The 26282-nt window shown below is 51.0% G+C and overlaps 2 protein-coding genes across 3 annotated transcripts; both read right to left on the bottom strand.

The window, feature by feature from the left end:
• Nucleotides 1-651: 651 nt before the first annotated feature.
• NUTF2 (nuclear transport factor 2) lies at nt 652-16549 on the bottom strand. Of its 2 annotated transcripts, none has more exons than XM_068992475.1 (5): nt 9227-9244; nt 5923-6050; nt 4218-4289; nt 4035-4133; nt 652-2353 (listed from the first exon to the last, which is right to left on the bottom strand). In XM_068992475.1, the coding sequence occupies exons 2-5, from the start codon at nt 6019-6021 to the stop codon at nt 2240-2242; spliced, it is 384 nt and encodes a 127-aa protein (XP_068848576.1). In that variant the 5' UTR covers nt 6022-6050; nt 9227-9244; the 3' UTR covers nt 652-2239. The 2 variants fall into 2 exon arrangements, with proteins under 2 accessions (XP_068848576.1, XP_068848575.1); XM_068992474.1 differs by lacking the exon at nt 9227-9244 and adding an exon at nt 16468-16549 and having other exon boundaries at nt 653-2353.
• Nucleotides 16550-19076: 2527 nt separating this feature from the next.
• Nucleotides 19077-20635, bottom strand: THAP11 (THAP domain containing 11). The gene has a single exon (XM_068992692.1). The coding sequence runs from the start codon at nt 20571-20573 to the stop codon at nt 19668-19670; it is 906 nt and encodes a 301-aa protein (XP_068848793.1). The 5' UTR covers nt 20574-20635; the 3' UTR covers nt 19077-19667.
• Nucleotides 20636-26282: the final 5647 nt, after the last annotated feature.

Below are 26282 nucleotides of genomic sequence, written 5' to 3'. Positions count from 1 at the left end.
GGCAGAGCAAATGTCCACCTTCTGGACCGCTCCAAACCCTACTTGCTTCAGAATATCCCGCCCAGTCCATGTCCACTCCCAGAGCATGGACTCATGATGGGCCTAGACCGGGTCAACTCTGTTGCCTAAACCAAACCCCTCACATACGCCAGGAACAAGCTGAATTGGCAGGTTTAGGTTTCTACTTTGGGAAGTGGGTCAGTGTAACCCAAAGCCTGAGCAGGCGAGCGTGCTGTCGCGTCCGACTCTTTGCGACGCCATGGACTATAGCCCGCCGGGCTTCTCTGTCCATGGGATTTCCCAGGGAAGAATTCTGGAGTGGGTTGCCATTCCCTTCTCCAGGGAATCTTCTAGACCCAGGGATCAAACCGTCTCCTGCATCTACCTGCATCGGCAGGCAGATTCTTTACCATTGAGCCACCTGGGAAGGTCTGAAGGGACCTGTGAATTCATGGACCCAGGAATTGCAAGGGCAGAAGAGATGGTCCCACCACAATCACCTTGTTCCCTAATGTCTCCCAGCATCCCTCTGCATGACCTTGCACCGTCAGGCAAAAAGAAAGAAACCATGGTTTACAAACACTTCTTTATTGCAGACATTTCAGGCACAGGTACATGGAAAAGCTGTATTGCAAATTTTATACAGGGTGGTTTAAGAGGCAGCAGGTTTCTACCTCTCTTCCCAACCTCTATCCCCCAAATACAAAGCAGCCAAGAAACTAGTCCCACTGAAACCTCCTGAGTATGCTGTTATTTCAAACAGCACACCATCCAGCCCAGTGCCCAGTATAGCTGGGCTACCAGTGGGGGTCTGAGGAAGTTCCTGGCTTCCATCCAGAGTGCAGGAGGAAAGGGGGCTGTGCATGTCAGGCAAAGCTCTGGTGCCCTCACCAACCCTAAAACCCCAGAAAGGGCACCAGACCAAATCCTGGGTTTGGTTCTGGTCTGTGGTTGCTACTTTGCCATCAGTTTTACACCACAGGTCTCAGCGCTAAAGGGCTGGATTTGTATTGATACTAGGCAAAGTCTGTCCCCAAAACTAAGGAGGGGAAACTGCCCCAACAGCGGAGATTTCCTGGGATTTGAGGATAGTAGTGTGAGGTTGTGTCTGTGGTCAGGGAGGGAATAGGAGAAGGCCTAGAGATGTCCTACAACCTGAATCCCTCAAACTCAGAATGCTTTCTTTCATAGTTTTAAATCTGTACTCCAACCCAACCAGGCCTGGCTCTGGGCATTGGAGGCTGGCTGTTTGAGGCACTCCCGTTCTGGTAGTGATATCCAAAGCAGATGGTACAGGGTAAGAGCTGCCCTCCGCTTGGCCTGGGATTTACAGGGCATGCTGGATGATACTGACCCTTCTGTGGCTAGAACAGGCCCTTCTCCCTCAAATGCCTGCTCATACTTGGTCCTGCTGAGCCCTCAGTGCAGAGGGCCTGAACCTAATGGGCCATTTTTGCCAAGGCTTTTCAATCTTCGGTGGGATTCTGCATTATCTCACCTGTCATTAGAGCCCTGACCCTATCCAGTGTAGAGGTCACAGGAAACGTCAGAACTGACTGCCAAGGCTTCAAGGGAATCTTCCGTTCAGACCTGAGCTCTCCCTGTCTGCAGCTCACTTTTCCAAGACCAGGTGGAGGGAACACTATGCCCTACAGGACTTCTAAGAGAAGCGACTTCAGAGTGCTGCCTGAGCTCAGAGTGCTGCTTCGGTGTTTTTCCTTACAACAGGTATTGCTGAGTGGGCGTAGATGTGGGATGGTGAGACATGAGAGAGCCAATGAGGCAGGGTAGTTATGGATGCCCAGCCCACTATTCAACTAATTCAAACAATTTAAACTGTTAAGAAAATTTTCGTGGTTTTATTGTATCATGAGGCATTGAAACATCTGAACAAATCAATATCTGGGCGGTGAGGCAGCTGCTTTCTCCTTCACTTCTTTGGGTTACTAGAGCAACTTGTCAGTAGATTAAAAAAAAAAAAAAAAAAAAAAGACAACCTTTTGCATTACTTAAGTCTTTCCAAGGCATGCGCTGGTACAACACAAACTTCTCCTGTCAGATGCAACTAGTCTAGCGTCCAAACATCATGCACAACACCTCGGTAGCAGCAGCGCACTGCGCCCACGCCCACCGCGGCCCTGCTCGTTTGTGAATGATATTTGGAGCATCTGGAGGAGTGTGAATAGTATCGGGAAGAGGAGGGAGGAGGAAACAGCATGAGTGCCTGGCTGGGAGGAGGTCAGCCAAAGTTGTGCAGGGCAAGCCTGAACATGTCATTGGTGCAAACCCAAGCATCGTTGATGTTCTTTAATAGGAACATCTGGTGGAACCCCATGATGGGGTCTTCATCGGCCTGTGAGGAGAGAAAAAATGGTTCAGTTAAGTTGGCCAAGGAACAGGAAGGGTGTTCAGTTGGAGGAGAATGCTGACTTGGCAATCAGGTCCTTCTATCTTGGACACAAATCCTAGGAGAGCCCGCGGTACTTGTGATTGTGAACTGACATGATGTATGTAACATTGAACTTGGCACAAAGGGGACTTGAGGTGGCAGCTCATACTGCTATGTACACTTAAACTGCAGAACAACTCAACAGTTAGCTACAGCAATATAGAAGACAACATAGCGCCTCTGAGTCCATGTTTCTGGGCAGAAGTGACCAGTCTGAAAGAGTTCTGTGGCGCTTATCATGTAACTCATGGTAGTCTAAAAACTAGTCTTAGTGTCTGATTATGTTAGTTACTCCAGCCACGAGAAGATACTACTAATGACTTTGTACCTGAGAAAAGGCTCAAAACCAAGCTCACACCAATTACAACTCTACAGAGAAAAAAAAATAATGCATCCCTATCAGGTAATCTGTTTCTTGTCATGTAACGTATAATATTTGCAACAAAAAAAGGGTGAGAGACCTCCAGCCAAACTGCAGAACACCCCGATGAGGCCTAGTTGAGGTAGAAGCCTAACTAACCAGCTGTGTTTCTAACATCACTGTTTTTTCCAGGAATTATCATCAGCAAGGAGGTAAATCAGTCTTTTGGGGGTTGGACAGAAACACCAGGAAGAACTTAAAGCCAGGTGAAAAGAGGCACTGCTTACTGACCTCAGCCTGGGAAAGTATACCCTGAGACCCCAGAAAAGACCTCCTCACCCCCAAGGCCTATCTGAGCACACTCTCTGGGCAGGCTATCTTGGACTGGCAGAAGAAACTTGACAGGAAAAACCAGGCCAGAAGGCAGGTCCATCCAGGTCCAGTGGAGAGGCCTAGAGGGTCACTCTTTCCCTCCACCCTTGTATTGGACTCAGGAAGCCCTGCCTAGCCTAGGGAGAAGGCATGTGGGTCTGATATTCTGGGGATCATAATGCCACATGCCCAGGAGGCTGGATCCTGGTTAAGGGGCAGCTCATCTGTCCTACTTTGGGAAGGAGAGGCTTTTTGGAAATCTTCAGTCTGTCAGAGTATAACAAGTAGGAGTTCCTGGAAGGTCGGTGGGGTGGACGGGCAGAGGCACCAAAGGACCACAGGAAAGCTTTGAAGGTTAACAGGTCTTGAGAAGTGGAATTAGAAATGCAAAGAGAAGCACGAGTTCCCAGAATCTGCTTTGTTCAGCAGGTGGAAGAGCCAGCAGCCAGCTTGGGGAGTGGTAGCATGGACTCCAGTTCAGGGTCAGCTGCCTGCAGAAGGCTCCCCTATAGCTTGGGGGCAGTACAAAGGCCCAGTGGCTGGGATCACAGCCCTATCCTGTTCCTATACCTCACTGTCCCTTTTCCAAGAAGGCTTTATACCAGTGCTCTCCAATAGGACTTGTTGCAATAACAGAAATATTTTAGGTTTGTGCTGTCCAATAGGCAGCCATGAATAACTCTGAGCACCTGAAATATAACTAATGCAACTGAGGAACTACATTTTAATTTTATTTCGCTTTACTTCATGCAATTTAAAAATCGCCCTGTGTGGCTGATGGCTAGAGTGCCGAGCTCGTCTGGGCGTCCCCGAGGCGCAGGACGGGGCCCTGCGAGGCAGCAGCATCATTACCTTGAGCTGGCCCACGACCATGCTGATGATGCAGCTGTCCGGTGTGGGCTGATGGTCCTGCGCCGTGATGCTGTGCTGGATCTTCTGGAATGGAAGGCTCTGCAAGGGAAAGAATAGGTGGTGGGCTGTGGCTAGCAGTGGCGGGAAGGAGCTGCCTGCAGTCCAGCCCTGGCCCTTACTTACAGACAATTTCTCCACAATGGCAGCTTTCCCTTGGAATTGCTGTCCTTCCCACGTAAGGCATGACGCATCAATCTGAAAACCAGGAAATCTGGGGTCAGAGCTTCAGAGCACAAGGAATATCGCTGAGGCCCTGAAAAGACCCCCAAGAGGGTCCTGCTTGGGGAACATGAGTCCATGTCTGTTTCCCTGTCTGTAAAGAAGGGAAATGAGGGTAACTTCCAAACTTCAGACGATTAACAACTTTAATTATACCCCAGCATTGCAGAGCCCAATCTCTGAAAGACTATATAACAAAACACAAACTTCTTAATAAGTAAGCTAATCTCCCACTTTTTATCCAAAAAGTTGTATGGCCTTTGATATGGATGAGCTCCAGGCTGGCCACATGTGACCAAGACTCAGTCAAAAACCATCCTGTTGTTTGGGCAGTCAGCACCAGTCCCAGAATAATCATCGGAAATAACTTGGAAGAAAAAACAGAACGAACTGGGAAACATCTATGTTCAACACCATCTCTAGAGCCCAGAGTTAGTTCCACAGAGGCCCCTCCCGTGGGGTCAGGGAGAGGTGGAGGCTGACACAGCCTCTTCTGGGACCCTCCCAACCATCAACGTGTAACCCACAGCTTCATTGCCTCCCCACCCCATCTTTCCTACCATAGCCTCCTGGGGCAGAGCTCAAAAGTGCCTCTGCTACTCAGCAGCTCTGACATTAGGCAAACTAGTTTTTATCCACCCCCCCCGACCCCGCCCCAATCTGTTTCCTGATGTTTAAAGGGAAAACGTGCTGAGCTTTACGTAAAACAACATATAAAGTACTCCTTAAAGACATTGCTAACTCTTCTCTGGGTCAGACCTGCTTTAACTGATTTCAAAAGCAGTAAGACAGAACTGGCAAAGATCCCAGTCAGACCAGTTTGAGTTTTTAAAACCCTCTACCTGTGATAATGACAATCAATTACCTGGGCCGGATCTGGCCTTCCACTGCTAAGATCCCTTTCTTTTCTTCAAAATGTCTGAACTGGCCCTGACTTTTTGAGGGAGACAGAGGAGTCTGCCCACAGCCCATCAGGCTCCAAGGCTGTGCGTGATGACTCCTATCACTTCTATCCTGGGCAGACCTGCTAGGCATGGCCTGATCAATCACATTTCTGTTTTGGGCAGGGTCAAATCCAAGTAACTCTTGGTATATATGAACATCATTAACATAGCAGTAAAAAATGCCTACATAGAAGGGTTTCTCAAGAAACACCCACCTCCCATGAGCATTCAGGGGCTTTTAGCTCTTCAAAGGACTCTGGACCTGGGGCCTCCAGGAGCGATCTGAGGTGCACTGATGATTCTTAGCAGCTGCTGCCTCCAGGGGGCACCAGGAGCCCTAGCCTCTGTTGGCCGCTGCCTGGTCTGGAGCAGAGGCACTCCCAGGACCAGGGAAGGGCGAGCCCAGAATGTGCTGCCTATGGTACCACTCACGTAGATCCACTAGATCACCTAAGAATCTCACTCATGCAGAAGATGACAGAAAGGCCCATGTGGCCCGGGGAGCTGGGCTAGGCCTTAAGCCCCATATCCCGCGGAGAGTAGCTCAGATAAAAGGGCTCAGCGAATCCAGTGAGGGGTACCAGAACTTGTGAACTGGAGGCACTGGCCCCACATCTGAATTGATCCCCTGGAATCCCGTTTTGGTGCTAGAGCAGAAGACTTACATAAATTGCGCCTAGTTGAGTTCTGTCATTATCAAATAACTGGTAGTAATGCTGAATGAAGCTGGATCCAATCTGCTCCCAAATTGGCTTGTCTCCCATTCTGGAGCGTCACCTGGCCTCGTTGAGACCTGTAAGTCCAGCAAGACAGGAAGAGAAGCGTTGGTACCTTGGTACCGTGGAAGCAGCAGGTAGCCAGTCAGTCTCTTCACTGACCCCCACCCCTCCCAAACCTCCTTGAGCAGGCAGTGCTTTGCTGAGGTCTGTGCTCCCGGAGAACACGGAGAGGACCCAGGGAACTGATAAACAATCCCTCAATACAGACAAGTGCAGGGAGCCCAGAGGTGGACAACTCAGACCCTCCTGGTGTCAGAATCATGTAGAAGGATGGGTCCTGAGGGTGGAGCCTGGATGAAGGAAGGTCAGAGCAAGTACTACAGAGGATGAGCTTTTGAGGAGGAGCTAAGCACTCTGCCCATTTCTTTTCATTTAATCCTCTCAACAACCTGCACACCCAGTTACTGCTATTCTTCCCATTTTGCAGGTCAGGAACTACTGATGTCTGAGTAAACTGTCTTCGACTGCAGCACTCAGGCCCTTAACATTACCCCAGGGCCTTACTGGCAGGTAGAAGACCCAGTGAGAGTGGGGAGAAATGGTTCCTCAAGGTCCCACTTGCAACAAAGACAGCAAGTGATCCTCCCTCACTTTGTCTTAAGGGGGAAGTTTACTTCTTTGAGGCCACATGACATCATTTCATCACCGAGAAGGGTTACATCTGCCAACTGGAGAGCTGGGACCATGAGTTCAGAGGATCTCAGATGACAACAGAAATGCTGGGCGGGCAAAGGAAGGTTGGGAGGGGAAAATGAGTCATGTTTCTACACCCCATCCCAGCACTGACTCCATCAGAAGGGCTGCCCCTCTCCGGTCTCCAAGCAAGAGGGGAGCCGCACCCCCTCCACCCCACCCTGCTACAGATATCAGGAATCCAAGGCTGCTAGATGAAAAATCCAAGCCCCAGACAGAAGAGCTTTGGTAGGCTTTGGTAGGCTCCTCCTGGGTAGAGTGGAGCACATCTCGCTGCAGGACCCATGACAGCAGACCTGTTTTGTACTATAGCTGTTTCTGACTGCACAGGACCCACCCACTCTCTCCTAATAACAGGACTCTGAACCCAAGTTGTAAGGAGGGGGGTTTGACCATGGCAGACAACCACTGGCAGTAGTGGGATCTGATGCAAGTCACTGCCATCCTGAGGGCCTCAGCCCTCTTCTCTATAAGGGGGTGGAACCCTGCTGTTGCCAGTGGGGTCTTACTAAGGGAACCCAGTAAAGCTCTTGACTCAGCTTGGTTAGTGCTGGCTTGCTCTGGTCCCTATGACCTCACCCTAAGCCAGAGGAACCAAAGGAAGGACAGTGGAAGTGGGTAGTAGCTTATGCCCAATTCAGCCAATCTCCCAGCCTGTGACCAACGCTCCAGCCAATGAGGGGCCAGGAAGCTGAGCCAGCTTTATTTTAGGTTCCCTAGGAGGTGGTGGCACTAAAAATAGCAGCACAGTGCTGGGATGACTAAATGTCCAGGAAAGTCTAAAAGCAGCACAGGAGAAAGCTTGGGCCCAGCTGCGCCTGCTTGGGACAAGGAGTGTCCCAGCTTGCTCTCTGCCAAGAAATAGAACAAGTGGGAAAAACATAGGATACACAGCTGCTCTCAGCTGCTCTGTCTTGGTCACATTTTCAAGGGGTCAGACTGCGACAGCACCACATGCAAACTCGGGTCACTGGAGGCATGACAGAGCCCAGCATTGCGCATCTCTGCCCCTTCCGCCGACGACTCACCCATCGCAGCCCAACCCCACCACATCACACTCCCAAGATGCCCTGCTGAGCTTCTCAAGACCTCTGGGGCAGGGGAAAGCTGGAAGAATGAACTAGGGCCATCTTGCCCTCTGTTCTCAGCAGCACTCAGAGAAAGTCTTGGAGGAGTGTGCCCATCAGGAGAAACAACATGAGCACGTGCCTGGGGACACAAGAAGAGATAAGGGCAGGAAACCGGGAAGCGGGAGATGGAGGGTGAGGGGAAATAAGACCAGAAGCTATCCAAAGAAAAGTGGCGCCATGTGGTGGGACACTGAGGTGAAGGAAGTGAGGTGTTTTTTCCTTTCTCAACATTGTTCTTAATGGTGTGTAAGTTTCTAACACAAAAATGACTTGGCAGAGGCAGAGGTGGAGTAAAGAGGTTGGAGGGATAAAGGGACAGAAAAGCCCTTTGGCTGGGTAGAGGGGACAGGGCAAAGGGAGCTCTCCTGAGGGACAGGACTACTCAAAAAGGGTGGGCAGGAACCTTCAAAGCTATGTGGATTGAAGACTTTGCTTTAGAGATGTCAAGTGGTGCCCCTGAAGCCCACAGCAATCTTGTTCAAGGCTTGCTTGACCCTGATGTGTTTACCTCTGTGTAGTAATCATGTGGTCGATTTCACTGTCAGCCCACTTTACAGGTGGAAAAACCAAGGTTCAGCCTGTGGCCCCAACTTGCCCAGTACATCAGTGCTGATTCTTGAGTTCTCTGGTTAAGGCCACTACTTATTTTCTGCTAATTTTGCGTCCTTGAGTTCTAAGCCACAAGACTGGCCATGTCCCTCCCCTACAAACCCCTCACCCTTGGGTTCAAAGTCAAACACCTGAAGGCCCACAGGTGGCTATCCACACCTGTCCCTAACTCCTCAGCCATTCTCTCCTGCCTCGATCCAGCACCACACCTAAACACACCGGAACTTCAGAGTTTGCTCCTGGGGTTTTTGCACAGTGAGTCCTCCCACTGGGATGCCCACCCTCCCCTCACGTCACCGTTCAGATGCCTCCCATCTGGGTCTTCCTTTGCAGACCCAACTACTGACCCCCAACCCCATGTGCAAGCCTGGATCGGCACACCCAGGGCCCACTCCACTGTGGCTCTGGGCTGTGAGCATTCCCATGTGGTTCTTGCCAGATCCCGTCCCACCCCCTGAATCTCCCAGCCCAGAGTCCAGCAAACTATGGGACTTCCAGTTACTGACTCCACATCTTCCACAAAGCTTTCACCCTGTAGTTGGGAGGTGGTTATTCTTGAGCCTAGAAAAAGCAGCAGGGTGCAGGGGCCACCTCCCATCCCTATGGGACACAGGGGAGGGGTGGCTGGGCTGGGGGTTCCCCAGGATGGCCAGCCAGCCCCAGCCTTGCTTCTAATATATTTACTGTGGAAAGAATAGCCTGGAAAGAAACACAATGCCAAGGCTGACGGACAGCCTCACGTGAGGCTGGGGACTGACCTTCATGACAGCTTCTACAGCTCTTCCGAGAGGGTCGCTGACCACCTCCTCCTGCTTCACTCAGGCTGACTGAGGCCAGGCTCCTCGAGGAGCAGAAATGATCTCGGTGACCTCTCACCCACTGAGCATCAGCCTTCACTGACCCTTAGGTCTCTGTGGGTGCAAAGACTCTCTAAGAATGTCTCATACACTGCGGCCCGTTCCCAATCAAACCACACAGAGGCAGAGATGCCCCAGTCTTGTCAATGACTTCAAGTAGTTCACAGTCCCTGAGGCTGTCATACACATCAGGTTAAAAGCTCTGGCCCAGGAGATCTTACTGGGTAACAGAAAAAAAAAACCCTTCATTTTGCTCCTCAAATTCTGGGTCAGTGTTTCCAGTATTTTGAAACTTGAAACAGTAGTGTCCAGCTGATGTCTCATTTTCACTAATGCGTATTCAGTGTAGAAATGTGCTCATGGCTTTACATGCATTTTGTTCTAACACTGTGTGAGTCAACTCCCATGTTAGAGATGAGCAAAACAAGGCCCAGCAAGGTCAGCTGAATTTGCTCAAGGTCACGAGCCTAATAAATGGTGGAACTGGATGGAACCAGGCTTAGTGGGCTCCAGGACCAAGACTTCCAGTGACAACCGGTCTGGAGATAAAAACGAATGATACATAGGGCTGAAGCCCTGGTCTCTAACCTTGGCTTTTTCTGAAAGGGGCAAGACAGGCTTGAACCAGGGCTTCTGCCTCCAAACAAAGGCACCAGGCAGACTGCCACACCAAACAATGGACGTTTTCATGGGGGATGATCTCAGGCTTTTCCTAAACCTTCAAAGTCACAACCCCATTCCGCCATCTCAGCGAAGCAGAGATAAATGTGGGCCTAGCTGGATCTGGGGCAGGACTGGGGTCAGGAGAGTGATGAGAAAGAGGAAGAGGACATTCATTACTAACTCCACACTTTCAAACAGAAGGATGCTCATGTTGGACGGTCTATCACTGAGGCCCACAGAGAACACCAGATGTGCGAGCTTATAGTGGGATCCTTGAACTCAGCACCAACTCAGCACTACGACCTTCACACCTACTGTCTGCTAGGCCTCAAGAGCCCTGAAGCAGAGGCTGGGAAGGACTCCGACAGGTAGAACTGACAGACAACTCTGGCTTAAACCCAGAGCAGAGGCGTGGACCAAACAGAGTGAGCATTATGGGCTGCAACCAGAGGGGAAGACACTGATCTGAAGAGTACTGTGTATCATGTGCAGCAGCCTTCCCATTCTCCACTGACAAACTCTCAACCATTTATCCTGCCTTCAAGGCCCTGGGTGACCTGGCCTCCCAGCTATCCAACCTCATCTCCGGCCACCCACTCCTCCTCGTCCTCTGCAGCCACTCTGGGCATTTTCCTATTTCTGGAACATCTTGAGCCTGTTCTCACTGGAGGGCTCTGCAGCTGTTGATCCTTCTACTTGGATCATCCTTCCTCCTAGATGTATCCAAATCCTCCTTCATGTGTCTAGCTCCTTGTCACATGTGTGTCCACTCAAAGGTCACCTCCTCACAGACACCTTCCCTGACCATTCAGTCTAAAGTGGCCTCCCGGTTACTCATTTCATCATCCTGCTTCATCTTCTTAGCACTTGTCACTGCATGAGATTACCATGTTTACATATTTGTTAGTGGTCCCTCTCCCTGATGGGGGCACCCCGTCTCTGTCTGCAAGGTGCCTCACCTAGGCCCTCTTCTCTGGAGAAGTGTGTTCTGGGAAAACCTTGTTCAATTTAAGTGGCCAGGTGACCCACTTCACCTCCACACACACCTTCTGTCCAATTTGTCAGGAAACAATCCTTTGCCTTCCACCCAGCCATCTGTCTGAGCTGTGTGTTAGTGGTGCTTGGCCCCTCCCTCCCACCCCAATTCCCAAGGTTCTCATCACCTGAGGGACAACTGTGGCTGAAGAGGAGGCACAGGACCACGCTGTCAAAGGCCTGGCTGCTAGCCTGCTTCTCCTCTCCCTCATGGCAGGACCCTCCGACCCTGTCTTCATCAGTAATTATGAGGATGTTAGGGGTAATCAAATGCGGATATAAAGCAGGACTCAGCTGGCAGGTACGAGGTGAACACTGGGTCAAGAGCTGGGAAGGAGGGTAATCTCAGCCTCCTGTAGGACACCACACTGAGGAACAGCCTTGACCCAGGACTGGCAACAGCCTCGTTCACCACTCACTTGCCTGCAGCTGGGAGAGAAAGCAGCCAAGGTCTGCTGCCCAGGACAGAACCCTTTCCCAGGGCAGACCCCTGAGGTCTAGGTGCCCCAAGCACACTAAGGGCCTTCTCCTCTTCTATTTGGAAAGGGCTCCAGGGGTGTCAGGTTGCCCTGGTTGGCCCAGAAGCGGAATCCTGAGACCTGTATTCTAGTCCCTCTGCTCTGCCCATACTCAGTTCCTGAGTAGCCCTCTTTCCGAGGTGGTTCAGGGATCTCTGGGGCCCTGTCCTAGACAGTTCCCATCCATGAACTTGCTGCTTCATGTACCATCAGTCAAACCCCTGTAAACCAAACAGTTATTACATACATGTGTTCTCTCATTCCAGCCTCTCAGCTCTGTAAAGCTGGCATGATTATTGCAACTTCGTAGATGAAACCAAGACTCTTGAGAAGTTAAGAATTCAAGACCACATAAGGCCACTGGGGCATAGCTGGCATGAAAATGTCTACAAAACTGGCCTGGACTGGAATAGTTGAGAGCCCATGTCAAGTAGCAAGAAGCATAGATGGAAAAATGAAGAATGGAGCCTAGGCCTTTTCTTCCCCTTTGAAATTGGCAAGTCTATGCCCATCAGAAGGGAAGGCCTTTAAGTGCATGCTCGGCCTGTCACAGCAGGTGTACAACCTACAAATGAGACCGTGCACTGACCTGGGCCTGAACCACCTCTGCAAGTGAAACCAATGTCTCTATACAGATGTCCTTCCAGGGGGCTGCAGTTTCTGCCCTGAAGAGACCAGTGGCTCTGATGGGCTACCTGAGGCTTTAGGAAACAAACATTCCTAAATTCCCCGTTTACTGAGGCAAACTACCCTCAGTTCCCAGGTTCCTTGGACACATCCCTCTCATGAGAGGAGATTCTCCTTTGCCAGGGTAGACCGTTCTCCAGCCTGAGTGCTTAAGGAGTTGGCATATAGCAGGTACCATCAATAAATAAAAGCCCAGGGTAGTGAGAAGGATGAACCCCGGTCCTCTTGTGTCCCTCTTCCCTGGCTACCTTCCTGAGTCACAGTCAGACCTGAACAAATGATTCCTCCCAGGAAGACACATTTCAGCTGAAAGAGTGAGAATGGAGATGGTGCCACACAGACCTGGTGGTATGGGAGCTGACCAGCAGCATCGGTCACCCCTGGAGCCACTGCAGGGATAACTCGCACACTAGCACCTCCCTCAGGAAGAGTCTTCAGGAACTCCTGCTATATGTGGTCAAAGCAAGAAATCACAAAATCTCAAAACTGGGGAAGGCGCTGTTGTTCAGTTTCTAACTGGTGTCTGACTCTTGGCGACCCCATGGACCGCAGCATGCCAGGCTCCCCTGTCCTTCACTCTCTCCAGGAGTGTACTCAAGTTCATGTCTTTGACTCTGTGATGCTGTCTAACCATTTCATCCTCTGCCATTCCCTGCTCCTTCTGCCCTCAATCTTTCCTAGCATCAGGGTCTTTTCCAATGAGTTGGCTCTTCACATCAGGTAGCCAAAGTACTGGAGCTTCAGCTTCAGCAGCAGTCCTTCCAATGAATATTTAGGGTTGATTTCCTTTGGGACTGACGGGTTTGATCTCCTAGTAGTCCAAAGGACTCTCAAGTCTTCTCCAATACCATGCAAACCCAACCCCCCCACACACAAACATTCTCATGGCCCATCAGAAAAAAAAATACAGACTTTAAAAACAGGCCCATCAGGAGGTTCAGCTCAAGCCGTCCACAGAAATCCTGCCTAACATTCAAGGTCCACCCTGTGGAGAACTTTTTGGATCCACTGCCCAATCTCCAAAAGAACTACTACTCCCTTTCACTTCTGGGGAGGGCACCTGTTTCACTCTGGAAAGATGTCCTGATAGATATCATTCCAAGAGCACTGGGCACTTGAATAAGTGACCTGAAAGGGTCTCAGTCAAAGAGGTAGAAGGCACCAAGCCAGGTTCAGGCAGGGAAGGAGGTCATGGGCCACAAAATGCTGGTGAGGTTCTCAGGTACTGGGAAAACACCCAGCAGAAACCTCTGAGGGACGAGGAGCTGGTGACAGAAGATCTATCTAGACTCAACAGCAACAGCAATTTGGAGTGGTGACGGCCAAGTTGCACAAGGGATCCCAGACCTTCCTGGGCCCAGCATCCCGAGGGATACCTTGCTCCATGGTTTCTTCAGGCTCTGGAAAGGAGAGTGGGCTCACTAACAGCCTTTACTCTTTGGTGCTCTGTCACTCAGAAGCCTCTCCCCCCACCAACCTTTGGCAAAGAGTCCCTTGTGGGTCTCTTCAACTTAGACCTCAATACATAATAGCAACATTCTGTCTCCCTGACTACTGTGACCTCCTTTCCCCAGCACCGGGACTTGGTAGGAACTCATTATTCTACCTCCAGCTTCTGCCCAGAGCCTGACATACAGAAAAGGGCCACAAAAATGGTGGCTGAGTAAAATGTATCATTGGTGGGAGATGAGAAAAAAATAATTTCAAGTGAGATACTAATGCCTTAGTAAAGGGATTCTAGAATTTTTTGATATAAGGTGTCTTCCAATCCTAAAATTTGAGCATTCTTTTACATAAATCATTCTTTCCATCCCAACCCACCAGTTGGAAAGTCAGAAGAAAGTGAAATGTGGCTCAGAGAGGTGAGTTCCACGTCACCAAGTGACACAGTTTTGAGCTGGTTGAGAACCCAGTCTCCTCACAGCCTGACCCTTTATTACGCAGCCATATCCTGAATGTCCCAGGCCAGGCCCCACCACCCAAGTCAGCAGTACATGACTAGAGAGGGTGCATACTGATTGTGGACAATCTCGGTGTTCTCCTCTTATCTCTGAGCTCTGAGCCGCAGACAGCTTGCCAAATTCCAGAAGGGTCAAGGACTTATGGGGGTCAGGATGCGTAGCAATGGCTAGATGATTGACCCCAGACACAGAAGTTATACGGAACTTAAGGTGTGGAATGAGAGGGAGGGACCTGAATCCCTCCTCCTCCCAGGTAACTTATGAGAAAGATCAACAGCATTTTGACTTCAAAGAAAACCCTTGTGATCAAGTCACCTAGGGCTTTGGAATCTGTGAACTAATCCACAGTCATAAAGCCTAACTCACCTGACACCAGTGTCCTAGAAAGAAGCAACCCAGACAATCTCAAGAAGATCTTGAAATAACTGCTTATGGCACGGTAAAGACATCCAATCACACTGATCCTACGTGTGTCCTGTGGGTACGCCCTCCTTGTTGCCCACCTCCATGGGCCAACCAGGCCTCTCCTGAGCCTGCTGAATGAACCTGACTAGTTCACGCTCGTAGGCTAGGACGTGAACTAGGAGAAAGTGAAAGACAAGGAGAAAGCAGGCCTGGGTGAGGAGATCTAGACAGATCCTTGCCTATCCTCCTTAACCGTGGAAAATGCAACTGCAGGAAAAATTCCAAGGCTTGAGTTCAATGACCAGAAAAATACTACCTGGGGAAATAATCAAGAAAAGGAAAAAAAAATTCCAAGGGTGGTGCATTATGGGCTTAACTCAACTCTCCTAAGAGACCTGCCTGCTGCTGAGGCAGGTGTGCAAAGACTTGGCTGCTTCTTTAGTACCTGGGAGAACTGTGGCTCATTAGCTGCAATGGGTCAGAAAATTCAAGGCTTGACAAACTGTCTTTTCCCCATATCCCATGGTCTTCTCTGGACTCGTCCCTTAATTTATCATCACTCAGTCAGGAAGGGCCTTCCCAAAGCCAGCCTGAGGATCACTCTATGGCTACCTACTCCCCTTCCTCTAGAACTCAATGGAGACCCGTGCCTTCATTAAAGGCAATTTCCCAAGGCCCAACCAGCTTTCTGCCTATTCAGAGGTCGCTCTGAATGTTGGATGAGTGAGCAAGCAAGAGAGGAAGCCTGACTTTCTGCAGTCTCCAGCCCTAGTTCTGCCACCCAGGCTTCAGAAGGGCCTCACAGCCCAAATGTGCCCCTCCCCCAATGTCACTTGCAGCCCAGCCTCGTTTGGCACTAGGCTCACAGACCTCAGACCTGGATTGTACCTTCCCCTCCATCAAACCCCACCTTATTGTTACCAACCTCATGGAATCATCCTCCTCTATGGAGAAGGGCAGACGACTCTGGGAGCAGCAGATGGGAGGATTAGGCTGTACTGAAGATATCTAACAATGTGTTGGAGGCTCATATATTCAGCTTCACCTCCTTGGCTTCCTCCCTCCCTCCCTCCACTAACGCAGCCGGCCAACCCACCCACGGCTGAGGTCTGGTCACTGATAGAAAGAAGGGCGGGGGCTGAGCCTACGAGTCCGGAACCGCCTCGTCTCCTCAGGCCAGATTCTCCAAGGTTGCTGGGGGTTAAGTCCCACATGGAACCCCCTCCCACGCCAGATTCCTTGACCCTGCCCTCCACGCAGAAGAACCTACGCATGAGTTCCGGAGTGGGAGATAGGTTTCGTGCACTCTCAGCCGGCAAACAAGCAAGTGAGCGCTCACCTACATCCTAGCCGAGCTGTGGTTCAGAACCGGAGGAGGGTAGGGCTGCTGCACGCGGGCGCCCTTACCCAATGCTGACTCCGGAACGGGCTGGGTGGCGTCTACCCATCCCCGAATCCTTGGCGGGCTGGCGGCAGGACGTGGGGATGGGGTCCGCCTGCTAGCCTGCCTGCAGTTTGCGGGACTCGGGCAGGCCTGGCTAGGCCAGACGGGGCGGGGCCCGGAGCGCCCCATCTTGGTGGTCCAGACCAGAGAAAAAGGCCTGGCCTCGGAGCGGTCCGGTGTGCCCGCCACCTGCACGGTACGCCCGAAATAGGTTCCTGGCTTCCTCTGTGTTCCCCCGGCCGCCGCCTCAGAGGACCGGCGGGAGGCGGAGCCGAGCGCGACACATGGCCCCGGCCCCGCGCGGCTTTGGGGCCGCCGGGGGGGGTAGGGGAGGGGCCGCCCGGGGACTTGCAGCAGAAGCTCCAGGCGACCCGGAGCACAGCTCCTGCGGCCCAGCCCCCGCCCCGGCGCGCTAGCCCCGACACTCACCCGAGGGGCTGGCACGATGGCGGCAGCAGCGGCGGCAACCCAGCGCGGTCTGCGACCGACTGTCCCTTCCCCCCTGCCTTCCCTTGCCACCCCGCTGCACTCTGGGAAACGCAGTCCTCCTCGTGCTCTTTTCTGGTATAGGTGCGCTAGGAGAAAACTACCATTCCCGACGTCCTATGCGCCGAGGCCCAGACACGGCCCGTAGCGCGGGAGGTGAGGCTAAGTTAGGGAGGGAGGCCGCCGGGGCGAGCCCCTGAGAATTGTGGTCTCGCGGAAGCCTCTGGAACACCCGGAGCTTGGCGCCAGGCTGGGGTCAGGCCTCGGTTGTCGCCAAGTCCCAGCTGGTCCGGCCCCGCCCCGCTTTCGCGGCCTTTCGGTGTTGGCCCCGCCTCCGTGGGAGCTTGGCCTGATCTCAAACTGGCCTAGCCGCCCCTCCCTGGGCCCCTGAGCTGTTTCCGCTCGCAAGCCCCCCTTCCCTTTGGTGCTGTGGCCGCCCCTGCGGCTCTTCCGAGTGGAGCTCCAAGGCTTCCCTGGGCGGAACCCACAGCTTCTGTTGTCCCAACATTCTTGCGCCCTGCCTGGTGCAAGTTGGACCCAAAGCAAGCGAGGCTTTCCTGGGCTGGAAACAAGATTACTCTTAAAGATTTCTGCAGTTAGGGTGTACAAAGCATTCTCACAAGTTTTTTTGTTGTTGTTGGTTTTTGCATCAGGCAGGGCAGCTAAGAATCTTGGTTTTATTAATGAAAAAAGATAACTGGCGCGCCCAAACCTTGGCGTGATTTAAGTGATTAAGTTGTCCATAATCTCCCTCCCGCCCATTACCCTTTTCTTTCAACACCCATTTTCGTTGTAGTTTCCTGGGTAGCACAAACATTTGAAGTAAGGTGTGTATCGGTCAGGCCTGCTGGGGAAATGCTTTGCAGCTAAGCAGGGGGACCACAAGTTAAGTTTATAGAGACAAGGTTTCTCCTAGTCAGAGATTTCTCAGTACTCCTGTTCATCCAGAAATTTTATACCTTCACAGATCCTCACCATTAGTCCCACCCCTCCACCTGGGGATGGCTGGTAAGACCAGACCAGGCTTCTGTCATTAAATCCCAGATCTGTATTATTTTGCCTGACTAGATTCTTCTCTTATTACTCAGTCAGGGAGACTGCATTGCCCTGCTTGTGGTGTATCTAGGGCCTCCCTTGCTCTGAGCTGTCCGCCTCCCTTCTAGAAGATAAAGCACCCCAAAGATTGTGTGCTCATCACATCCAGACACTAGCAAATCCTGACCAGTTTGGCTCTTCTTACTCTGTCCTGGGAGTGCTGCTGAGAGGTTCAAGAGACCCAAAGTTGAAAATCTTAAATCCCTTCAGCAAACAGGAGCTAAATGATACACTAAGGAGCATGGCTGGAGCCTGGGAAAATTCTCACTCCTAATGAAGGCGGGTGGGGACAGCTGAATGAGTGACCCAACAGCTGCCTTTAGGGCTACAGTCCCTGCTGGCCTGGAAGGGTACTGCTGTGCTTCCACCACCTTATGACCAGCCAGAACTAACCCCAGGAAGGGACAGATACAGTCCCTTCCCCAACTAGGCACCTGCACAACCTATTTCCCACTTCTCGTCCCCAACAGACACTTGTTTCTCAAGTCAATGCCAAGGGGTCAGAAGAAGAACAGAGACTGGAAGGATATTTTAGAGTCATTCCAGTTCGAAACTATAGGGAAAGCCCCCAGGTAAGTGGCTTTTTCCAGAAGCAACAGAGAAAAGAAACATGTTTTATGAAGCCCAGTATCATTTGTGCCCCAATACACATGTTAAACACTGTTAGCTTTAAAGGCATTTGTTGCCAGCTTTGAGCTAAATGACTTGGAACCACAGATAAAAATGTCACCTTGTCACTACAACATCCAGTCTAAATAAAGATGCTAGCAGCCAAGAAAATGAGTCAAGAGATGACAAATCTCAACTCATGCTTAAATTCCTCTGAGGATCCACCTCCTTCACAAAGAAAGTGCACCAAGGTCAAAGGTATCCATATTCCTTTTAAGAATCCATGGCTGGCTCCAGCTGTGGTCTTCACTGATTTAAGTAACTGCATGTCCATGTGTGCCAGACACTGTACTAGGCCTAAGGGGAGAATAGTAAAGCAAAATTCAATTCCAGCTGAAAATTCTTAAGGAATTCAAAACCCCCAGGGAAGTACCACAATTCAGCTTAGTTCTCAGTTGCTTATTCCCCAGCTGAAAGCACACAGGGAGCTAACCTACAGGCAAACCAGGACCATTTGCTGCAATTTCCAAACTCTTCAGGATGAGTTGGAACTCTGAGAAGACCTTATGAGGGTGAGGGCCCCTTTATGGAGAAACCTGGTCACCGAAGCATCTCTACTCCCAGGGTCAGCCTGGTCCTTGAGACCAAGGCGGAGCAGGGGAAGGCCTATCAGGAAGTCCATCTCCTCATGTTTCAAGGATCCTTAGCTGAGTCCTTATAAAAATAAAATGGCGAGACCCAAATAAAAACCTTACTTTCTGTTTAATTCGTTTTGCCAAACAAACACAGTGAAAACTTTAGTCTGACTAATTGTACAGAAAATAGAATTTGTAACCAGTAGCAAACATAACAGGATAGACCTAAGGTTGGATTTCCATCAACAGGTCACCTAGATCCCCTTGTAGATGGCCTCCTGGGAGGGAGGTCCTAGGAAGCCGAGGCACAGATCTGCCAGTCCCCATCAGAATCACAGGCTGCACCTGGGAAGGAAAAGCACAAAAAAGTAGAACTGATGTTACTTGGATCTCTTATCACTACACACAGAAGAGTTGTCTCTGATTGCCAGCCAAACTCAAGGTGTTGTCTTCCCAAAGCCTCCAGCATCCCACCTGCATCCCTATGGGATAAATTTCAAGTTCAGTGGTTCTGAAGCCTCTGCTTAACCAGAACCTGCAATATAAACTTGGGGTTAGGGAGTGAAAGTGTGGATGGGTAGACAAAGTCATAACTGCTGGTGTCCCCAGTGCAGTCTCAGACTTCAGGACGTTGCTTCAGGAGGAAATGAGAGGGTACTAGGTCACCAGCAAGAGTCCAGCTGCCCTAAGCCTCAGTACTGTCAAACAGTGCCCCAGGAGTATGAGGGAGTTCAACAACGGTGGCCTCAGGTCCCTCTAAGCTGGCAGGGATCTGGGAGTCCGAAGGGCCAAAAGGGGACTCGTTTACATTCCGTGCTTCTTGCGGATGACAGCCATGGCCAGCAGCCGATCCTTCTCGCGAAGTTCTTCGCGGAGCTTGGCCTCGGTGAGACGCAGGTGACGGATGCTGCCCTTCATCTCCTTCATCTTCACCTCCATCAGCGCCAGGATGTCCCGCTGCTCGTTCAGCTTGCGCAAGAGCTCCTCCTCCGTGGTGCCTGACGACAACGAGTACGAGTGGTCGGAGCCAGTATCAGGGAAGCCCTCTTCGCCCACCACCACCAACTGTGGGCCCATGGGGCACTCGGCGGCCTCCAGCCCTGCTGTAGCAGCCTCTAGCTCCGACGCAGCGGCGGCGGCGGCTGCGCCCTCTGCGGCCGCGAACTCCACTTGCACCGTCAGGTCGATGGGCTTAACGTCTTCTCCCGTGGGAGTGGTGGGCGCCGGCGGCACGGATCCTGGAGCCTGGCTGCTGTCTACAGCGGCCTGAAGGGTGAGGAGCACAGCCGCAGAAGCAGATACCAGGTTAGGCTGCAGCTGGGTGGTCTGGGCAGTGGAAGCAGACGGCGACGGCTGCTGCTGCTGCTGCTGCTGCTGTTGCTGTTGTTGCTGCTGCTGCTGCCTGCGGCGGGCGGCTGCGGCCCCCGCGGGTCTGCGTGCTACTTTGCGCTCGTTGACGCCGCGCAGTGGGAAGATGGTGGGGACCCGCACAGTGTAGGTTTTGCGGCCGCCCTGGAAGTGAACGCTGCAGAGACGGTGGCCCGTGGTGGGCTGGAAGGTGGAGAAGCACCCGCTGACGCCCGCACGGGACACATTCTTGAGCCAGAGGCGGCGCAGCTCAGCGTCCTTGGGAAACGTGTAAAAGTGCAACGCCTTGTCCCGGTGCGAGTTGTTGTAGCAGCCCGGCACGCAGCACGTAAATCCAGGCATGGCTGCGCCGCGCGGCCCGACCCGGCCCACCGGCCTCCTGCGCTTTTCGACGGTCGGGTCTGTCTGCCGCCGCCCGCCCCTCGACGGGCGGCGCCGCGCGAGGCCTTGGGCGGCCTCCCACTACTGCCGCCGGGCACGGCCGGCCTAACTCAGCGCCCCGTGCCGAGAATACGCCTCCAGCCGGCCCGCGCCGCGCCGCCGGTCCAGCTGCCCGCCTGCGCTCCGGAGTGGGCCCCGGGGACGCCGCGAAGGACCGCCTGAGGAGGAGGACTACGCCCCCCACAATGCACTGCGCCAAAAGCCGCTCACTTCCGGAGCGGGGGCGTGCTTATTCTGGCCGCTTTCCAGTGCACGGCGACGAGCCACGTAGAGAGGACTCTTACCCTACTCGGCTCACCCTCGGCGGACTAGAGAGGCGTATTCGGTTGGAGCTCTGTCGCCTGGAGAGCCCTTCGCAAGGACCTGGAATCCTGAAGGGGGTCGGGCGGCGCGCGCCTCTCCGGTGCGCATGCGCCCTGGGCATATGCCCAGCGAAACTACAAATCCCGCAATGCCTTGCGCTAAACTTGGCGGCTGCGGCCTGGAGCGCCGCCTAAGGGAAAGGTCGGGTTGCAAGCTGATCAGGATTCGGATTAGGTTGTGCTGCACGCCGGAAGCGGTCCCACAACCCTGAGCCGCTCTGTTCGCGGCATTCCTGCGGGGGAGGGGAGTCAAGGCCTTAGCGTCCCACCAGGGCCTCAGGAGCGTCTTTGTCTGCGTTGGAGACTCCCACCGACCTTGACGCTGCTTGCGTTGACTCACTGACCAATTATCACATATAATCAATCACTGGGTGCCTACTGTGTGCGAACACAGTGCACGGAGTTGGAAATCATGTAGGAACCAAGCCGACCCGATACGACTATAGAGGGACTGAGGGTCGGACTTGGATAATAGATGTGAATGCACGCTAATGGATGTCTAATCACAGAAATTAAACACTCCAAAAAAAATGAACGAGAGGAGGATTTCGGGTGCGGAGGCCCCGGAAGAAAAAAATCCATGTGGGACTTCTCTGGTGGTCCAGTGTTTAAGACTCAGCTTCCACTGCACAGGGCACGTGTCGCATCCCTGTTCCGGGAACTACGACCCCCAAAGTGGTGTAACGTAAGAAAAACATCCACGAAAGCTTGGGTAGCTAGGAGCAGCCGGTTCTTTCTCTGGGCGCCAGCCTGTAACGCCCTGAGGCAAGCAGGAGCTAGGCTCCGCCCTTAAAGAGACAGAATGGCTTAAGTTCCGAAAGATAACCAAACCAGGCCACCTTAAAAGATTTGTGACTTTATTATGACAGCGACTGCGAACTCTTGGAAGGGTGTGAAACAAAGGATGGAGAGGATTTGTATTGTAACAAGTTACCTCCCAATTCCCTCGACTTCTCTGGGGAAAGTGTTCTAAAGGGCAAGAGACTGGAAAACCAAGGAAGCAGGCTCTTGTCCAGAAGAATTACCTGTAAACTAGCCCTCCTCCTTTGCTGAGTTCCCCGTTCCTCCTACTTCTTGCCCTCTTCTCCCTTTCTCCTGACTCTCCCTCCTCATTTTGTTCTCTTCTGATTACAAACCACAGGTATTCATTCAAAGCCTAGTATACATCATTTCTAATTATTTGATATAAAAAAGAAATAGATCGGGCCTTTTAAAAAGAACAATAGCCCTCCAAGTTAACTGCAGAAGAGAACAGTAGCACTACAAGTCAACTGTTTTTTTTTTTTAAAGTTTGTTATTTATTATAAAACAAACCCATACATAAAATGTTCTAAAAGCATACAGGACAGTGCGGGAGGGGGGAAGAACTATTTTTTTGGTCCCAACACCCAAACATTACCTGTTTACATTTCTGTTTACAACCAATGTGATCCTTTGTTATTTGTGTGGGTTCCACAGAACCATCCCTCCTGGCCAATGCTATTGAGGTCCACAGCTTGAACCAATTTAGATTCAGAAATGCATTCTCTAGTATGTGCAGCTCATGCTGAAACGTGCATTCATTTGGGTGAATCATTTACACTATTGTTACTCGAGTGTATGTTCCTCGATTCTTTGTCTCGTCACAACAAAGATTTGGAGTGACGGACATTAAGGCCCCCTCAGCGTGTCGCAGCTCTCAGGTCTTGGATAGACCGTGTTATAGCTCTCAGATCTCGAATGGGCCATGCTATAGCTCTTAGACAAATCAGTGTTACAGCTCTATTTTATTTAGAAAATAGCAGGAAAATCCATCTTTGAGGCGTGAGGGCACGTCGATCTTTGGCTCTTCTATTTTTATATGTTTATCTCTCCCTGGGCCTGTCCTATGTAAATTGGGCCAGCCAGGAGTGTTGTTGGTTTTACCTGAGGTCCTTGGACCTTCTTTTGTTTCATTTTCGAAGGCTTTTCCCTTCCTTGTCTTGTAGCCACCGCCATTTTGGACTCCTTTTCCCTGTTCTACATACCTAACATTCCCCCCTCAAGAGATGGGAGGCCCAGTTATTTGGGAATAGGGGCGTCAAGGTCTTTATGGCTACTTCCTGGTGAACTGGGGCAGCGAGGGGTATTGGGCCTCCCCCTCTTGCTAGTCTCAAGCCTCAGAGTCCTTATAGCGGTGTCCATCTAAGGGTGTGTGATATTTTCTGTGGTCGGCTGTAGTTTTACATCTTTGTTGAACTGGCACTGTATATTGTAGCTTGTTGACCTGGGCAGAGACAAAACAGGTTAGACAATTGACAGTACATGGAATAATCATAAGCGTCATCAATATAGCATAACAAGGACTAGTAGGGGTATTAGTCAATTTTAAATTCACATCGCCAGGATGGCTCAAGTCCCTCCTTGTTCAGGGATCAGAAGATCTATCTCCTGTCTGTTTTGGAGTATAATCTTTGTCAAGCTGTGTTGGCTCTTTAGAGCTATCTTGAGAAATCTTATCCCCAGAAACTAGATTTTGGGGGTGTTCATTAGAATGGCACTCATTGGTAGTCCTGAAGAGGTATCTGTGATCTCCCAGGGGCTCACAGGTGTATTGAATGTCCTCTTCTGTTTTCTTCCACAGCTTGACTCATGAGTAGTGAATCCAGGTGTCATGTCCTGGTACCTTGACTGCTGTGGGGGTAGAAAGTATTACAGGGTAGGGGCCCTTCCATGTGGGCTGGAGTTGAGCTTTTGGGGACCCATCTTTCCAGACTTTAATTAGGACTTGAGTCCCTGGAGCATATAGTGGTGACTCCTTAGTATCTTTTGGGTCCTGGTTCATACCCCACAAGCGTATATCCTGTTGAAACTGCCCAATGGCCATGGTATAAGACTGGAGGGTCTGAACCTCTGGATCTAGGAAGAGGTCATTGACATAAACAAAAGGTCTCCCATATAGCATCTCATAAGGACTAAGACCAAGCTGTTCCTTAGGGGCAATGCGGGGGCAAAGGAGAGCTATTGGTAAAGCCTCCTTCCACCCCAGGGAGGTCTCCTGGGTTATCTTTTTTATCGCTGATTTAAGGATTGGCTCTTTCTACTTTTTCTAAAGATTGAGGCCTCCAGGCACAATGGAGATAATAAGTAATGCCCAATGCTTGAGACCATTTGGGTGACCTTAAGTAATGATGTCTCATTGTCACTTTGTAATGTCCTGGGCAGACCAAATCTTGGAATGATTTCATGGAGCAGTTTTCTTACCACCTCCTCAGCCTTCTCAGTCCAGGTGGCAAAGTCTTCAATCCATCCTGTGAATGTATCTGTCATGACTAATAGGTATTTATACACTTGAGAAACTGGCATCTGGGTGAAGTCCATCTGCCAGTCCTCTCCTGGGTAGGTCCCATGTCGTTGGATGAGCTGGGCCAGCTGGGGTCTTCGAGTTCCTTGGGGGTTGTTTAATTGGCAAGTGGGACAAGAGGAGACCACCTGTCTTATAGTTGTTTGGAAGCCTGTTCCTCTGAAGGACCTTTCTAATAATCTTTGGAGGGCCTTTTCTCCTAAATGAGTAGTGGCATGTAAGGAGTTAACCAACTTCCATTGGAGGTTCCCAGACGGAAAAAGGAGTCCCTCCTTTTGGAACCACTCCATATGATCTTCTTGAAAGCCCTCGCTCTTAGCTTTAAGAGTCTCAGCTTCAGTGTATGAAGGAGTTTCTGGCAAATTAGTCTGTGGAACTAAGGTGGCAATCCCTATTAGGTCATGGTTCTGTAATGCTGCTCTCCTAGCTGCCTGATCAGCTATTTGATTCCCTCGTGCCACTTCTGTGCTCCCTTTTTGGTGTCCTTTACAGTGGGAGACTGAAACCTCAGTGGGCAGATGGACTGACAAGAGTCGAAGAATCTGATCACCATATTTGATTGGGGACCCTCGGGTGGTCAAGCGGCCCCTTTCCTTCCAAATAGCCGCATGTGCATGTAGCACCAAAAAGGCGTACTTGGAGTCAGTGTAAATGGCTACTCTTTTTCCTTTTCCCAGCTCTAAAGCTTGAGTCAGGGCTATGAGCTCAGCTAATTGGGCTGAAGTACCTGGTGACAGAGGCTTAGCCTCTATGGTCTCAAAATTGGAGACTACTGCATACCCGGCTCTTCTTTTTCCATCCAAGACAAAGCTGCTTCCATCAGTGTACCAGATTTCCTCAGGATTGGTCAGAGGATCTTCTGACAGTCCTTCTCGGGGTTTTGTCCAGTGGTCCAAGGTTTCTAGACAAGAATGAAAGGGAAGAGAGCCCTCAGGGGTAGGCAGGAGGGTGGCCGGGTTAAGAACCTCACAAGGGGATATAGTGAGGCCTAGATTTTCCATCAGCATTACTTAATATCTGAGGATTCTTTGATCAGACATCCATACATGGCCTCTCCCATTTAGGGGTTGTTTTACTTGGTGGCTGGTAAAAATAGTTTGCCCCCAAAGGAGAGTTTTAAAGCATCTTCTATTATGATTGCAATAGCTGCAAGATTTCGAAGGCAGTGGGGCCAGCCTCGGGTAGTTGGATTGAGCTTTTTGGATAAGTAAGCTACAGGCTGGGGTTCAGATCCCAACCTTTGAGTTAACACTCCCAAGGCTATTCCCTCTCTTTCATGGACATAAAGTTGGAATGCTTTTTCTGGGTCTGACAACCTCAAAGCAGGTGCCTGAGATAAGGCTTCTTTTAGTGTAGCCTCTGCCTTCTTTTGAGGAGTTCCCCATATCAGTGGGATTGAATCATCTCGTCCCTTTAAGCTTTCATATAAGGGGTGGGCAATTAGACCATAGTTGGGTATCCAGATTCTACAATATCCAGTTAGCCCCAGGAAAGCTCGCAATTGTTTTTGAGTCGTCGGGGAGGGCAACTGGAGGATTCCTTGCACCCGATCAGAGGACAGCCTCCTGGACCCGTGTGTAATCTGAACTCCCAGGTAAGTGACCTTTGTCTCGACCATCTGTGCCTTAGCATGGGAGACCATATATCCTCTTTCTGCCAAGAAGTTTAGAACCTGAATTGCATGTTTTTGAGCACTTTTCTCATCTGGAGAGATTAGTAGGTCATCTATGTATTGTAATATTTTCCCATTAGGTCCCAGGACCAGATCTAGGAGATCCCGGCTAAGGGTCTGTCCAAACAGGTGGGGGCTATCTCTGAACCCCTGAGGTAATACTGTCCAAGTCATCTGTTGGTGTTTTTCTCCTGGGGCCTCCCACTCAAAGGCAAAAAGATATTGGGATTCTTTAGCCAGTGGTATGCAAAAAA

Source organism: Capricornis sumatraensis, chromosome 20 (assembly GCF_032405125.1).
Source record: "Capricornis sumatraensis isolate serow.1 chromosome 20, serow.2, whole genome shotgun sequence".
NCBI classification, from domain to species: domain Eukaryota; kingdom Metazoa; phylum Chordata; class Mammalia; order Artiodactyla; family Bovidae; genus Capricornis; species Capricornis sumatraensis.
Note: the sequence above shows the minus strand (reverse complement) of the source record. Positions and strands in the feature narration are given on the sequence as shown.